The sequence below is a fragment of the Rhea pennata genome, chromosome 14 (genome assembly GCF_028389875.1).
Source record: "Rhea pennata isolate bPtePen1 chromosome 14, bPtePen1.pri, whole genome shotgun sequence".
NCBI lineage: Eukaryota > Metazoa > Chordata > Aves > Rheiformes > Rheidae > Rhea > Rhea pennata.
In genome coordinates, this window is record NC_084676.1 from 1660898 (window position 1) to 1675576 (window position 14679).

A 14679-nucleotide genomic window follows, 5' to 3' on the forward strand; every position below is an offset into this window, starting at 1 on the left:
CCCCCACGCCCTCCCCTATAGACCACAGCAAGAAATCAGGGTCTAGCATGCAACTTGGGGCCTCCCTGACTTCCAGGTGCCTGGGGAGTGCTTTCTAAGGCAGAGGTGTGGCAAAGCAACTGTGAAAAGGCATTGCATCTGGCAATGTGCTAACACAGTACCATGCAGTGCCGAGTGCTTCTGGCAACTACCAGCTACTCCTGGGCTCTTCTTACCTCTCAGAGGATTTAGAGGCACAGCCCGAGCCTGCCTCTCAGGGTGCCATCCTGCATTGCAGCCCAGGGCTGGAAACAGGCCTTCTCCAACAGCAGAAGGAAGGCCACAGCTGCAGGCAGGAATACTTTCAGCTGAACGTGATCTCCCAAGATGGGCTGGCCAGAGAGAAGGACTTTTGCTTGGAAGCTCCCCAAAGCATACAGAGTCCCTAGCCAAACAGTGAGAGATGGTTGAGATGGCAGACCTCGAGCTGCAGAGAGTTCAACCAAGTTCAACCACCCCAGCAGCTTTATGGACAGAATGGCAGGCTGTGCTCCGGGCAAAGATCCTACTCTGTTTTGTACTTGCCTTTTCTCTGCCAACCAGGTATGGAAGAACAGAAAAGGAGCAAGCTTAATAAGCAGCTCAGTAAGGTTAGGAGGGAGTCACACATGTTGCCTTCGGGGTCCATAATTCTCAAACAAATACGATTTGCTCTTTCGTCTTTATGAACAAAACGCAGAAAAAAAACCTGACACATACGTCCACTAGTCCCCGCCGCCACTCTCACCCTGCTGGAGAACAGTTTGCGAGGACTAAGCGCAGGCGTGGCGAGGGACTCTCCGCGCAGAGGAAGGAGAGCAGCCAGCCGATCCGCGGACATCAGCAGCGCTGCTGTGCGTTTGGCTGCTCTCCTCGGGCTGCTGGGCGGCGCCGGAGCGGCTGCTCAGCTACCGCCTCACTGACATCGCGTCCTTCCCGCCCACCGCGCCTGCGTGGCGGAGAACAACGCGGCGGGCGCGGCGGTGCTGCGCGTCCGCACGCGGGACGCGGACGCGGGCGCCAACGGGCGCGTGAGCTACTGGCTGGCGGGCGGCAGCGCGGGCGAGGCGGCGGCGTCGGCGCCCTACGTGTCGGTGGAGGCGCGGAGCGGCGCGCTGTACACGCAGCGCTCCTTCGACTAGGAGCAGTGCCGCGAGTTCGGGTGCTCTGCCACGGAGCCTTCTCCTTCTCTTCCTTCTCCTTCTTTCTCCTTCTCATTTTTCCCTTTCCCTTTTGGGTTCCCTTTCCAATTCACCTTTCCCTTTTCCCCTTGCCCTGCCCCTGCCCTTTTTCCTTCTCCGGTCGGAGCTCTACCTTTTGATGCGAGGAAGCCCTCACCGTGCGCCAGGCGCAGGAACAGGGAGTCCGCAAAGCCTGTGAGCCCCCTTCGGGTTTCCCCGCTGACCGCCGCGGCCGCTCTGCCGCGCTTGCCCAGCGGCGCCTCGGGCTCGCGGCGGCTCGGCCGGGCTCGGGCGGCGGCGCGGGGCGGGCGAGCGCTCGGCCGGGCCGGCGGCAGCAGTCCCCGCCGCGGGCCGCAGGGTGGTGCTGTTGGCCAAGGCGGCGCTGCCGCGGCGCTGCGGCGCGGGGAGGCGGCGGCGGCGGCGGCGGCGGGCGGGGCGGCTGGCGGTGCTCGGAGCGAGCCGCTGCCGGGCCACCTCGGCCGCCCTCGGCGCCGCGGAGCGGACTCGGCGAGCAGGGGCGCCCGCCCGCGAGGCTGCCGGCTTTCCGAGCGCGAATTGCCCCGGAGGAGCGGGCAGCGATCCGCGAGACGCGGCGCGTCCGCCGAGCCCGGCATGGCGTCTGCAAGGCAAGTGCTTTGTCTCTGTGCTTTTCTGTGCGTGCCGCAGGCTCGCTCCGAGCCCGTTCGCTACTCCGTCGCCGAGGAGAGGGAGAGCGGCTCCCTGGTGGCTCATGTCGCCAAGGACGTGGGGCTGGACGTGGCGCAGCTGCGGGCTCGCGAGGCCCGCCTTGTTTCGGAGGACAGCCGGCAGTATTTTCGCTTAGACCCCCGCACCGGCCGCCTGGCAGTTAGGGAGAGGATCGATCGGGAGGAGATTTGCGGCCAGGCCGTCACGTGCACCGTCCCCTTTGAGTTACTGCTGGCCAACCCGCTGCAGTTCTTTCGCATCGAAGTGGCCGTAGAGGATATCAATGACCACGCGCCAGTTTTCCCGGAGGAACAAGTGACTTTTAAGATCCCGGAAACGAGCGATCCGGGGTCCCGTTTCCCGCTGGAGGGGGCTCGGGACCTAGATGTTGGCAGCAACAGCCTGCAGGCCTACAGCATCACTCCCGAGAACGAACATTTCAGCGTCTCTTTGGGGAGTCAGAGTAGGGGGGGAAGGTCGGTCGAATTAGTCCTGGAAAAGGCGCTGGACAGAGAGGAGCAAGAGGAGATTGCTTTCAGCCTGATTGCCACGGACGGGGGCTCTCCGCCCCGCAGCGGGACGGCCCAGGTCCGCATCCTTGTCCTGGACGTAAATGACAACGCTCCCGTCTTCACGCAGGAGCTGTACGATGGACAGATTTTGGAAAATGCCCCGGAGGACTCGGTGGTTCTCCGTGTGGTCGCAACTGACGCGGATGCGGGGGTTAACGGGGAGATATCGTACTCGTTCAGTCAAGCGGTGGGGCACAGCCCCTCGGCATTCAAGATCGACCCGCTGAGTGGTGAAATTCGTGTCAGCCAGCCTCTGGATTTCGAAGCGGCGGAGAAACACGAGCTCAGCGTGCGCGCCACTGACGGCGGGGGTCTCTCCGCGCTCTGCAGGGTGGTGGTGGAGGTGGCGGATGTGAACGACAACGCGCCGGAGCTAGTGGTGAGTTCCTTCAGCAGCCCCCTGGCCGAGAGCGCCTTGCCCGGGACGGTGGTGGGCCTCTTTGTCGTTAAGGACCGGGACGCCGGGGACAACGGGAAGGTCGTCTGTTCGCTGCAGGAGCAGCCGGCTTTCTCGCTGAGGCCCGCCTACAAGAATTACTACGAGCTGGTGACAGCGAGCGCCCTGGACCGGGAGGAGACGGCGCAGTACGTCCTCGCCGTCACGGCGGCCGACGCGGGGTCCCCGCCCCTCACGACCACGCAGACCTTCACGGTGGACATCTCCGACGTCAACGACAACGCGCCCGTCTTCAACCAGACGTCGTACACCATGTACGTGCGTGAGAACAACGAGCCGTCCGCGCTCGTCGGGGCCGTCCAGGCCGCGGACCGGGACGTGGGGCCCAACGCCAAGGTGACCTATTCGCTGGCGCCGGGCCGCCCCGCGGAGCGGGGCCCGCGCTCCTACGTCTCCGTGAACTCCGAGAACGGGAACGTGTTTGTGCTGCGGCCGCTGGACTACGAGCAGCTGAGGCAGCTGGAGGTGGTGGTGAGCGCCGCCGACTCGGGCTCGCCGCCCCTCAGCGCCAACGTCACCGTCCGCGTCCTGGTGGTGGACGAAAACGACAACGCGCCCGTGGTCCTGCACCCGGCGCAGGACAGCTCGCCGCCGTCCAGCGAGCTGGTGCCCACGTCGGCCGAGGCGGGCTACCTCGTCACCAAAGTGGTGGCCGTCGACGCCGACTCGGGGCAGAACGCGTGGCTTTCGTACCACCTGCTCAAGGCAACGGACCCCGGGCTCTTCGCCGTGGGGACCCAAAGCGGGGAGGTGCGGCTGAGGAGGCCGCTGACGGAGAGGGACGCCGTGAAGCAGAAGCTGGTCGTCCTGGTGCGGGACAACGGGCGGCCGCCGCTGTCCGCCACCGCGGCGCTGGGCGCGCTGCTGCTCGATGGCTTCTCGGACGCGCACATGCCGCGCAGCGGCCTGGCCGCGGAGGACGAGGGCGGCTCCCTGACGCTTTATTTAATCCTCTCGCTGGCCTTCGTCTCGATCCTCTTCCTCGCTTCGGCCGCAGCCTTCGTCGCTTGCAAGGTGTGCAAGAGGAAGGCGCTGAAAGAGGGCCCCGTGCTTTACGGCCCCGGCGACTTCCAGAGCAGCCTGGCCGACGCAGCCGGCACGGCGACTCTGCCGCACGCCTACTGCTACGAGGTCAGCCTCACAACGGGCTCGGGCAGCAGCGAGTTCAAGTTCCTGAAGCCGGTCCTCGCCGGCCTGCCGCCGCAGCGCTGCGGCACGGCCGCGGGCGCGGCCGGCGAAGAGGATCTCGCCGGGGACTTCCCCCCCGCCGGGGACCCGCGTCCGCAGAGCCATGGGACGCTGCCGGCGGGACCGTTCAGCAGGCTGGCCTTCGAGTAGCGCCACGGGAGCAAATCAACGGCTTGATGCCTCCCTCCCCAAACGGCGTGCAATGCCCTCACTTGGCTGACCGTGGATTTGCTGCCGCCACCAGCCCCACCAGGAAAAAAAAAAAAAAAGAAAAAGAAAGAAAGAAAGAAAGAAAGAAAGAAAAAAGAAAGAAAAAGAAACTAAAAGTTGTCTTCCTCAATTTGTTCCTAATTATTTAATTGTTTTCCTTTCTTCTGTGGTCGTTTCTGAAGTGCTTGCGGGGCAGAATTAATTCTGGAGTGTCCCATTCAGCCCTTGATGACTCTTGGAAGTCCTCACATCCATCCCTTTTGAATCGCCCTCTTCCACCTTATCAGTCGGTAGAGGTAGTTTTGTGCGGGTGCAGATGACTCAGCTTGTCGGGGGAGATTAATAAAACGCCCAGCCAGGTCTCCCTCGTACCCGAAACTGGTGGGTGTGGGCGGGGAGGGAGGGAGGCGATGTCCTGGAAGTCGCTTCGGAGAGATAGCAGGATTCGTGATGCCGGGATAGACTGTAACAATACCAAACCGTGCAAAGGGTTTAAATCTGAGCGGATGGTTGTAGAGAAACTGCGCGTGTCTCTTCAGGGCTTTCCTCTGAAGTTAGAACTGACGTGAAGGGCCGATGCTGTATTCGTCGTCGCAAGCTCTGCAATCTCCCCCCCCCCACACACACACGCCCCCTAATTTTCCTTTCTGTATGCTAACTCTCTGTTATCGGTGTTTTCCCCGTGCTCTGAACATCGGGGCTGCCACTCGCAATGTATGAATGCCTTGTGTGAGCGATGACTGTGGAGCACTAAGTGTTCTGAAACCCTGGCGTTGTATGCAATTGCCGCTACAAAGTGGAAAAGTGTAAGCGTCCTTTGGCAATAGAAAACAATAAAAATATAAACATAATTAAAAAATCTCTCGGGGGCCATTCCTGCAATAAAATATAACTGGTATGCGGCAGCAGCTGTGGCCACGTATTTCCATCATTCCACCCTCCATAAAAGAACCAAGGTGTGAGGGTTTTTTGTGGTGCGGGGAAGGGGCTGCAGAAGACCTGAGTTCAATGGGCCTATTTAGCCTGGAGAAGAGAAGATTGTGTTTCTGTGTGGGAGAGATCTTCTCAATGTCTAAAAGTACCTGAAGGGAGGGTGTCAAGGGGAAGGTGCCGAACTCTTTCCAGCTGTCCCATGCAAAAAGACAAGAGGCAACAGGCAAAAACTGAACGGCAGGAAGTTCGCCTGAACGTGAGGAGGAATTTCTTCACTGTGAGAGTGACAGAGCACTGGAGCAGGTCGCCCAGACAGGTTGTGGAGTCTCCTGCTCTGGAGATATTCAAAGCCCGCCTGGATACAACCCCGTCTACCATGCTCTAGGTGACCCTGCTTGAGAAGGGGGGTTGCACTCGATGATCCCCAGAGGTCCCTTCCAACCTTAGCGATTCCGTGATTCTGTGAGCACCACGGGCTATCGGCCCTACACCTGCCGTGGCCCTGCGCATGCAAAGGCGCCTGGAAGTCAGAGAGGTGCTGCTCCAGAGCCCCGCTTGTCCTTAGCGACGTGCTGGAGCGAAGGCGCAGTGTGAGCACGTGGGCTCCACAGACAGCTGTACCTAGAATGGCAGCTGTAGGACCTTACCTACAGAGGTACACACAAATGCGTTATTTAGAAACGTGTCTGGATTTAGAGGTGTCGGCGGGTTCATAGGAGGGGGCATCTCAGAGACACACGGGTTCCTTTTCCTTTTAATGGTCGTGTGTTATAATACAGAGAGTGCCTGCAGAAAGCAAAAGCCTGTATTTTCTCCCCCACGAGACGGCCACGCTGCTGCTGCAGCCTGTCTTGCCCAGGTTCCTGTTGCGCCTGAAACTCCTTCCCCTCACATCCGACCATGCCCTTTCTGCACCGTTGCTCAAGTCTTTGAATGCTGCTGGAAGTTGTTTGGAATCTGACGTGTAGATCTGCGGAGCATGGTGGGGTGAAGACACGGCTGAATCGTGAAGGTGTGCTCTCGCGTCTCGGTGCAGTATCGTGAAGCGTGTTGTAAGCCGAGATTCGCATATGCGCATAAGAACGAGCGGAGAGGAGCGGAGCAGCGATTAGCTTTGCCGGCGCTAGAGCGCTGCAGTGATTCCTGGAGGCTGCAAGTGTCGCTGTCTGCTCACGATGGGCCGCTCGGCAGCCCGAGAGCGCGAGAAGAGAAGCGAGCCCGAGAGAGAGGAGCCGCCGGAGTGCAAGGACAGCGCAGGAAAGAGCAGGGTGCGGTCGGAGCCGGCTTGTGCTGTTGGCAGTGGAGATTCAGCCGGGAGGAGAGCGGCGGAAGCGGTGGCCCGAGCTTTGAAATGTGGCCGCGAGAGAGGCGCCGGGACCGCCGAGGGCGAGCGCTGCTGTGGTGCGCCTGGGTGGCGGCGTGGGAGCTGGCGCGGGGGCAGCTGCGCTACTCGGTGCCCGAGGAGATGCAGAAGGGCTCTTTCGTGGGCGACGTGGCCAAGGACCTGGCGCTGGAGCTGGCGGCGCTCCGCGACCGCGGCGCCCGTGTAGTGTCCGAAGGTAGGAGTCAGTATTTTGCTCTGCATGAGAAGACCGGCCATTTAGTGACGGCGGCACGGATAGACAGAGAGCAGGTCTGCGAAGCCGCGGATGGGTGTATGCTGCGCTGTGAGGTGATAGTGGAGGGCGAAATGAAGGTTTATGCCATCGAAGTGGAAATCAGGGACATTAATGACAACGCGCCCAGCTTCCGAGAGGCAGAAAGGCAGCTGAGAGTGAGTGAGACAACAGCACCGGGATCACGGTTTTCCCTGGCTGAGGCTCACGACCCGGACAGCGGGAGCAATTCCGTGCAGCGCTACGAGCTGAGCGGCGACGAGCACTTCTCCCTGGCCGTGCAGACGGCACCCGATGGGGAGGAGCGTCCCGAGCTGGTGCTGGCGAAGGCGCTGGACCGGGAGGAAAGCGCCTTTCACGACCTGGTGCTCAGGGCGGTGGACGGCGGGGAGCCGGCGCGCACGGGCACGGCGCGGATCCGCGTGGTCGTGCTGGACGCGAACGACAACGCGCCGGTGTTCAGCCAGGCGGTGTACACGGTGCGCGTGCGGGAGGACGTGCCCGTGGGCTCCACGCTGCTCACCGTGAGGGCCACCGATGCCGACGACGGGCTGAACGGAGAGGTGAAATACATTTTTAAGAAAATCTCCGACACGGCATCGGAAATTTTCCAGCTGGACCCTGAGACAGGGGAACTCTCTCTCATGCTTGAATTGGACTTCGAACAAGCTTCCTCATATGAAGTGGAGGTGCAAGCACGAGATGGCGGGGACCTTTCCGACACAGCAAAGGTCGTGATCGCGGTGACTGACGTGAACGACAACGCGCCCGAGATCTCCGTGCGGTCGCTGGTGGGCGCGATATCCGAGGACTCTCCGGCCGGGACGGTGGTGGCCCTGCTGCACGTGCAGGACCGGGACTCGGGGGCGAACGGGGAGGTGAGGTGCTCGCTGGGCGCGGGGCTGCCGTTCCGCCTGCGGAGCTCGCTGGGCAGCTACTACGGCGTGGTGACGGCGAGGGAGCTGGACCGCGAGGAGGTGTCGGAGTACAACGTGACGGTGCGGGCGACGGACGGCGGGTCGCCGGCGCTGTGGAGCAGCGCGGTGCTGCCGCTGCGGGTGCTGGACGTGAACGACAACGCGCCGGTGTTCGCGGAGGCGCGCTACAGCGCCCGGCTGCGCGAGAACAACGCCAAGGGCGCGCTGGTGCTGCGGGTGCGGGCGGCGGACGCGGACTGGGGGCAGAACGCGCGCGTGCGGTACCGGCTGTGGGAGGGGCAGGTGCGGGGCGCGCCGCTCTCGTCGTACGTGTCGGTGCACGCGGAGACGGGCGCGCTGTACGCGCTGCGCTCCTTCGACTACGAGGAGGTGCGCGAGGTGGGGCTGTGGGTGCAGGCGGAGGACGGGGGCGCGCCGGCGCTGAGCAGCAACGTGTCGGTGCGGCTCTTCATCGTGGACGAGAACGACAACGCGCCGCAGGTGCTGTACCCGCCACCGGCGGCAGCAGCAGCAGCGGGTCCGGGCTTGGGCTGGACGGGCGTGGAGCTGGCGCCGCGCTCGGCGGAGCCCGGGGCGCTGGTGGCCAAGGTGGTGGCGGTGGACGCGGACTCGGGGCAGAACGCGTGGCTCTCCTACGAGCTGGCCAAGGCCACGGAGCCGGGGCTCTTCCGCGTGGGGCTGCACAGCGGCGAGGTGCGCACGGCGCGGTCCCCGCTGGCGCGCGACGCGCTGCGGCAGAGCCTGGTGGTGGTGGTGAAGGACCACGGGCAGCCGGCGCTGTCGGCCACGGCCACGCTGACGGTGGTGCTGGCCGAGAGCGTGGCCGAGCTGCTCTCGGAGCTGGGCGGCGCGGCGGCGCCGGGCGAGCCCCCCGGCAGCCTGACGCGCTGGCTGGTGGTGGCCGTGGCGGCCGTGTGCTGCCTCTTCCTCGCCTTCCTGCTGGCGCTGCTGGCGCTGCACCTGCGGCGCTGGCGCCGCTCACGGCTGCTGGCGGTGGGCGGCGGCGCCTTGCGCGCCGTCCCGGCCTCGCCCTTCGTGGGCATCGACGGCGTCCGCGCCTTCCTGCACTCCTACTCGCACGAGGTCTCGCTCACGGCCGGCTCGCGCAAGAGCCAGCTCCGCTCCCCGGGCGCCAGCTGCTCCAACACGCTCACGCCCGCGCCGCCGCCCGACCAGTGCGCTGCGCTGCTGCCCCAGGAGCCCTCGAGCGCCGCCGACCACAGCGGAGACGCCCTGCTGGTGAGTCCCTCGAGCGAGACTGTTACGCGGCTTTTATGCTACGCTGTGGTGCTGCTCTAGACTTCTCCAGACCCCCGCTTCCCTCTCTGTGCGGGGCTTTCTTTGTGCTGGGAGCCAGGCCCGCGGGCACCGATACGTTGTTTGCCAACGTCTCTTGCTCAGCTGCAACAGAGGCTGCTCGTTCGTTTGCTTTCGTTTTGCTGCGGCGTTAGACTTCGTGTGAAGTGCAGGAGATGTGAGTGCGCTTTTGTGTTCGACACTGTTTTTGCCTGGGGAGTAGCCGTCAACGCTGTGTTAGGAGAAGAGGTGCCTCTCTTGGAAAGAGCACGTGTCCTTTCTAAAAGCAGGACCTTAAACAGTGTCTTTAAGCGGATAGATTGTCCGGCGACCCAGTCTTTGCTGTAGGACTGCGCATCTTTTACTTCAGCCTGGCACAGTTTACAGGCTTTGGCATCTGTGTGTTCCATCATAACAGTGTGGTGAGCCTGCAGCTGTACCTCCCTTTTGTGTGAGTGTGTGCACGCTGGTGCATCATGTGGAGAAATGGTGCGAGCAGCTGCTGTTTGGATGGTGAGAATTTGAACATTATGAGGTTCAAAGACAACCTTACAAGTTATAAAGGTGTTGAGAGGGGAGGTGGGGGAGCTCTGCTGAGGGACTGCTGAAGGGTTAGTGATTGGCTGCGTTCCCCTTTTGCCTTAGTTATTACATGAAGCAAACAGTTGAGGCATCAGGCAATCTCAGCTCCTGCTGCCTAATGGGCTTCCCTCTGTACTGGCAGCTCTGGGAGAGGCCTCCTGTCTCCCTCTTATCTACCAGATACCTTTATCTGTACCTTTATTTATACAGGCTGTTAGTGCTGTAGTCTGAGTTATTATGCTGTGATTCCCTCATTTCTGGAGGTTTCAAATGACAGCCGTGTTGGTTACCATGACCTGAAGCTAAGCCTCAGTGTACCTGATAATAGGCTGTAAATGCATGACAGGAGGAGCAGTTTGCATATCTACCGTAAAAAGCCATGGAAAGCATGTTGGCTTAACGTGTCTCAGCGTTAAACGGTCTTGCTTGTGGCATAGGTAGGGCCAAAAGCCAGACATCTATGCATCAAGGAAATCTATACATTTTGCACCAAGTCCTGTGACAGTTGTGCTCAGACCCTGTTATTGCTACCCTTAAAAGTGGCAAAAGTCCTCTGAGGAGTGTCTTCAGGCAATAACTCCGTGTTTATGGAAGGGCTGCATGACTAGAATGCCTAACAATGTGTGTGGGAAATCTCACTTTCTCACTTGTATGGCCTTGTGTTTCACCACAGTTGCATTTAGGTGTTTCTAGGCTCAAGCTGTCTTCAGGCTTTCTTTGCTGGAAGTCCTCCTAGTTCACCTGTATGGAGTGGGCTTTTTCTCTTGAATCTGCACGGGTTGTTTTGCAGGGACCTCTTTAATTCTGCAGACAAGCTCCCAACCACCTGAAGACAGAACTGTATGTTGGAAGGAAAGCAGAGAAGCTCAGCTAGAATCTCTCATTATCTCTCATGCCACTGGAATGTACACCAATGCACACAGCATGGGGAACAAACAGGGGGAGCTGGAGATCTGTGTGCGATCTCAGGGCCATGATCTCATTGCAGTCATGGAGACGTGGTGGGATAGCTCACATGACTGGAATGCTGCCATGGATGGCTATGTGCTTTTCAGGAGAGACAGGCCAGGAAGGCAAGGTGGTGGAGTTGCTCTTTATGTGAGAGAGCAACTCAAATGCATTGAGCTCTGCCTAGGCGGGGAGGAGGAGGAGGCAGTTGAGAGCTTATGGGTGAAGATCAAAGGGCAGGCTAGCATGGGGGACACTGTTGTGGGAGTCTACTGCAGGCCACCTGACCAGGCAGAGAAAGTTGATGAGGCCTTCTGTAGACAGCTGGAGGTAGTCTCACAATCACAGGCCCTGGTTCTTGTGGGGGACTTCAACCACCCTGACATCTGCTGGAAGGAGTACACAGCAAGGCACAAACAGTCCAGGAGGCTCCTGCAGAGCATTGATGATCACCTCTCGTCACAAATGGTGGAGGAGCGTACGAGGAAGGGTGTCCTGCTGGACCTTGTCCTTACCAACAGAGAGGGACTAGTCAGAGGTGTGAAGGTTGGGGGCAGCCTTGGCTGCAGTGACCGTGAGATGGTGGAGTTCAGGATGTGGCAGGAAAGAACTAAGGCAACAAGCAGGATTGGAACCCTGGACTTCAGGAGAGTGGACTTTGGGCTTTTCAGAGACATAATTGGTGGAGTCTCGTGAGTTAAGGCCCTAGAAGGAAGGGGGCTCCAGGAGAGCTGGCAAGTATTCAAGCATCACTTCCTCCAAGCTCAAGAGCGGTGCATCCCTATGAGTAAGAAGTGCAGCCAAAGGGGCAGGAGACCTGCATGGGTGAGCAAGGAGCTCTTGGCCAAATTCAGACAGAAGAAGAAAACACACAGACTGTGGAAGAGCGGACAGGCTCCTTGGGAGAATTATAGGACTGCAGTCAGAGTATGTAGAGATGTGGTGAGGAAGGCTAAGGCCCAGCCGGAATTTAGTCTTGCAAGGGATGTCAAGGACAATAGGAAGGGCTTCTTCAAATACAGCAGCAGCAAGAGGAGGACTAGGGAAAATGTGGGCCCGCTACTGAATGGGGCAGGGGCCCTGTTGAAAAGGGATACGGAGAAGGCAGAGTTACTGAATGCCTTCTTTGCTTCAGTCTTCACTGCTAAGGACAGCCCTCTTGATTCCTGCAGCCTGGACATGAGGGAGAAAGTCTGGAGAAGGGAAGACTTTCCTTTGGTTGAGGAGGATAGGATTAGAGACCTTCTGGGCAGGCTAGATATCCAGAGATCCATGGACCCACAGGTGCATGGGATGCACCCATGGGTACTGAGGGAGCTGGTGGATGTTGTTGCCAAGCCGCTCTCCATCATCTTTGAAAGGTCCTGGAGAACTGGAGAGGTTCCTGAGGACTGGAAGACAGCCAATGTCACTCTAGTCTTCAAGAAGGGCAAGGAGGAGGACCCAGACAACTATAGGCCAGTCAGCCTCACCTCCATCCCTGGAAAGGTGATGGAACAGCTCATTCTAGATGTCATCTGCAGACATACAGAGGAAAAGAAGGTGATCGGGAGTAGTCAGCATGGATTCACCAAGGGGAAATCCTGCTTAACCAATCTGATAGCCTTCTATGATGGAATGACTGGCTGGTTAGATGAGGGGAGAGCAGTGCACATTGTGTACCTTGACTTCAGCAAGGCTTTCGACGCTGTCTCCCATACCGTCCTCCTAGAAAAGCTCAGGAAGTGTGGGTTAGACGAGTGGACAGTGAGGTGGATTAAGAACTGGCTGAAAGGCAGAGCTCAGAGGGTTGTCATCAGTGGTGTGGAGTCTAGTTGGAGGCCTGTGGCTAGTGGCGTCCCCCAGGGCTCAGTTCTGTGTCCCATCCTGTTCAACTTTTTCATCAATGATCTGGATGAGGGGACAGAGTGCCTCCTCAGCAAGTTTGTGGATGATACCAAGCTGGGAGGAGTGGCTGACACACCTGAGGGCTGTGCTGCCATTCAGAGAGACCTGGGCAGGCTGGAGAGTTGGGCAGAGGGGAACCTCCTGAGGTTCAACAAGGGCAAGTGCAGAGTCCTGCACCTAGGGAGAAATAACCCTAGGCACCAGTACAAGCTGGGGGCTCACCTTCTGGAGAGCAGCTCTGCAGAGAAAGACCTGGGAGTGCTGGTGGACGACAGATTGACCATGAGCCAGCAATGTGCCCTTGTGGCCAAGAAGGCCAATGGTATCCTGGGCTGCATTAGGAAGAGTCGAGTCGATGCCAGCAGGTCGAGGGAGGTGATCCTGTCCCTCTACTCAGCCCTGGGGAGGCCTCATCCCAAGTACTGTGTCCAGTTGTGGGCTCCCCAGGACAAGGGAGACATGGAGCTGCTGGAGAGAGTCCAGCGTAGGGCTACAAAGATGATCAGAGGGCTGGAGCATCTGCCCTACGAGGAAAGGCTGCGCAAGCTGGGCCTCCTCAGCCTGGGGAAGAGAAGACTGAGGGGGGGATCTTATCAATGTGTACAAGTTCCTGAAGGGAGGGTGTCAAGGGGATGGGGACAAAATCCTGTGACAGGACAAGAGGCAATGGGCAGGAATTGAAGCACAGGAAGTTCCGCCTGAACATGAGGGGGAACTTCTTCACTGTGAGAGTGACAGAGCACTGGACCAGGTTGCCTAGAGAGGTTGTGGAGTCTCCTTCTCTGGAGATCTTCAAGGCCCACCTGGATGCAGCCCTGTCTACCATGCTCTGGGTGACCCTGCTGAGTGGGGAGGTTGGACTAGATGATCTCCAGAGGTCCCTTCCAACCTCACTGATTCTAGGATTCTATGATTTACACTTATGGCTTCACAGGCATAGAGGTGGAGCAGGCCACCTAGCATAAAATGTGTGGGAGCTCATGCAAGTCTCTGGAAATGAGGGAAAGGGCTCTCCCCTTCTGTGTAAGCCAAAGCAATCATTTGGGGCCTAGCTTGCAACCGGAGGCCTCACTGGCTTGCAGGGGCTCTGGGGGTGAATTTTCAAGGCAGACTTGTGGGAAAACAGCTGTGAATTACCGTAGTGAAGCACTTGCCTCACTGGGGTCCCCTGCAGGCATTGGCTGTGTACATTGATAACCAAAACGGAATGAGAAATCTGAGGTGCTGCTTTGTGAGAAGGAACTTGGGGAGAACACTTGTATATGCCGCCACCAATTGCTTACTCCAAAAGGTAAGTGGGAGGTAAACAGGAACAACTGCCTACCCTCTGGCACCTCTGATACCCCTCTTTACAGCTGGCCGCACACTAACACGGTATGGTCTGGTGCAGAGTGCTTCTGGCAAAGAAGCACGTGGCTTCCTCTTGGTGTGGCGTCCTGCATTCCATCCCGGGGCTGCAACTAGGCCTTCTCCAGCGGCAGAAGGAAGGCCACAGTTGCTGGCAGGCATACTTTGAGCACACGAGCAGTGTGTTAAAATGTGAGATCGTTGTTATGGTGGGCCTCGAGCTGCAGAGATTTCAGCCAAGCCCACCTCAATGGCTTTATGGACAGAACCAGAGTCAGTGTCAGGCTGTGCTCAGAACCTGCTGTGTTTTGCACTTGTCTTTTCTCTGCCAACCAGGTACAGAGGTAGAGGGAAGGAGCAAGTTTAAGGAGCGGTTCAGTTATATTGGTATGGTATCATGTGTGTTATCCCTGGTGCCCAGCTTTCTCAGTCAGCATTACTTGTCGCTTTTGCTCTAAGCAGCGGCTCATTAGGGTTCCTCACACACAAATACGATGGGTGCACATGGTCTTGTTCCTGCCGGCTAACTGCTGAATTATTTTGGCCGTGTTAGGGTTGGCATGGAGCGTGGGGCATGTGCGTGTACTTTGCTTTTGCACTGCCTTTAGCTTGGGCCAGGTATTCAACGAATGTGCTGGGTCGTAACTCATTTCATTGCCTTTTGCTTAGGATTCAGGTATTCCTGTGAATGTTAGCTTTGGGGGAGAGATGTACAATCTTGTTAGTGGCGCATCTTACACCTTCTTCAGATGTGCTTGAGAAGGATGAGACTGTCTTTAAGCAGAGACTTCAGTGACCTAGCTGCTACTGTGTTTTGTA

General features: G+C 58.9%; 2 protein-coding genes across 2 annotated transcripts; both read left to right on the forward strand.

Moving 5' to 3' along the window:
- The first annotated feature begins 1639 nt into the window (after nucleotides 1-1639).
- Nucleotides 1640-5174, forward strand: LOC134146649 (protocadherin beta-15-like). The gene has a single exon (XM_062587079.1). The coding sequence runs from the start codon at nucleotides 1812-1814 to the stop codon at nucleotides 4251-4253; it is 2442 nt and encodes an 813-aa protein (XP_062443063.1). The 5' UTR covers nucleotides 1640-1811; the 3' UTR covers nucleotides 4254-5174.
- A 781-nt stretch (nucleotides 5175-5955) lies between these two features.
- LOC134146994 (protocadherin gamma-A12-like) lies at nucleotides 5956-9099 on the forward strand. The gene has a single exon (XM_062587692.1). The coding sequence runs from the start codon at nucleotides 6598-6600 to the stop codon at nucleotides 9097-9099; it is 2502 nt and encodes an 833-aa protein (XP_062443676.1). The 5' UTR covers nucleotides 5956-6597.
- Nucleotides 9100-14679: the final 5580 nt, after the last annotated feature.

Excerpts from the sequence above, each read along its gene's own strand:
- LOC134146994 (XM_062587692.1), top strand. The coding sequence starts at position 6,598 with ATGTGGCCGCGAGAGAGGCGCCGGGACCGCCGAGGGCGAGCGCTGCTG.
- LOC134146649 (XM_062587079.1), top strand. The coding sequence starts at position 1,812 with ATGGCGTCTGCAAGGCAAGTGCTTTGTCTCTGTGCTTTTCTGTGCGTG.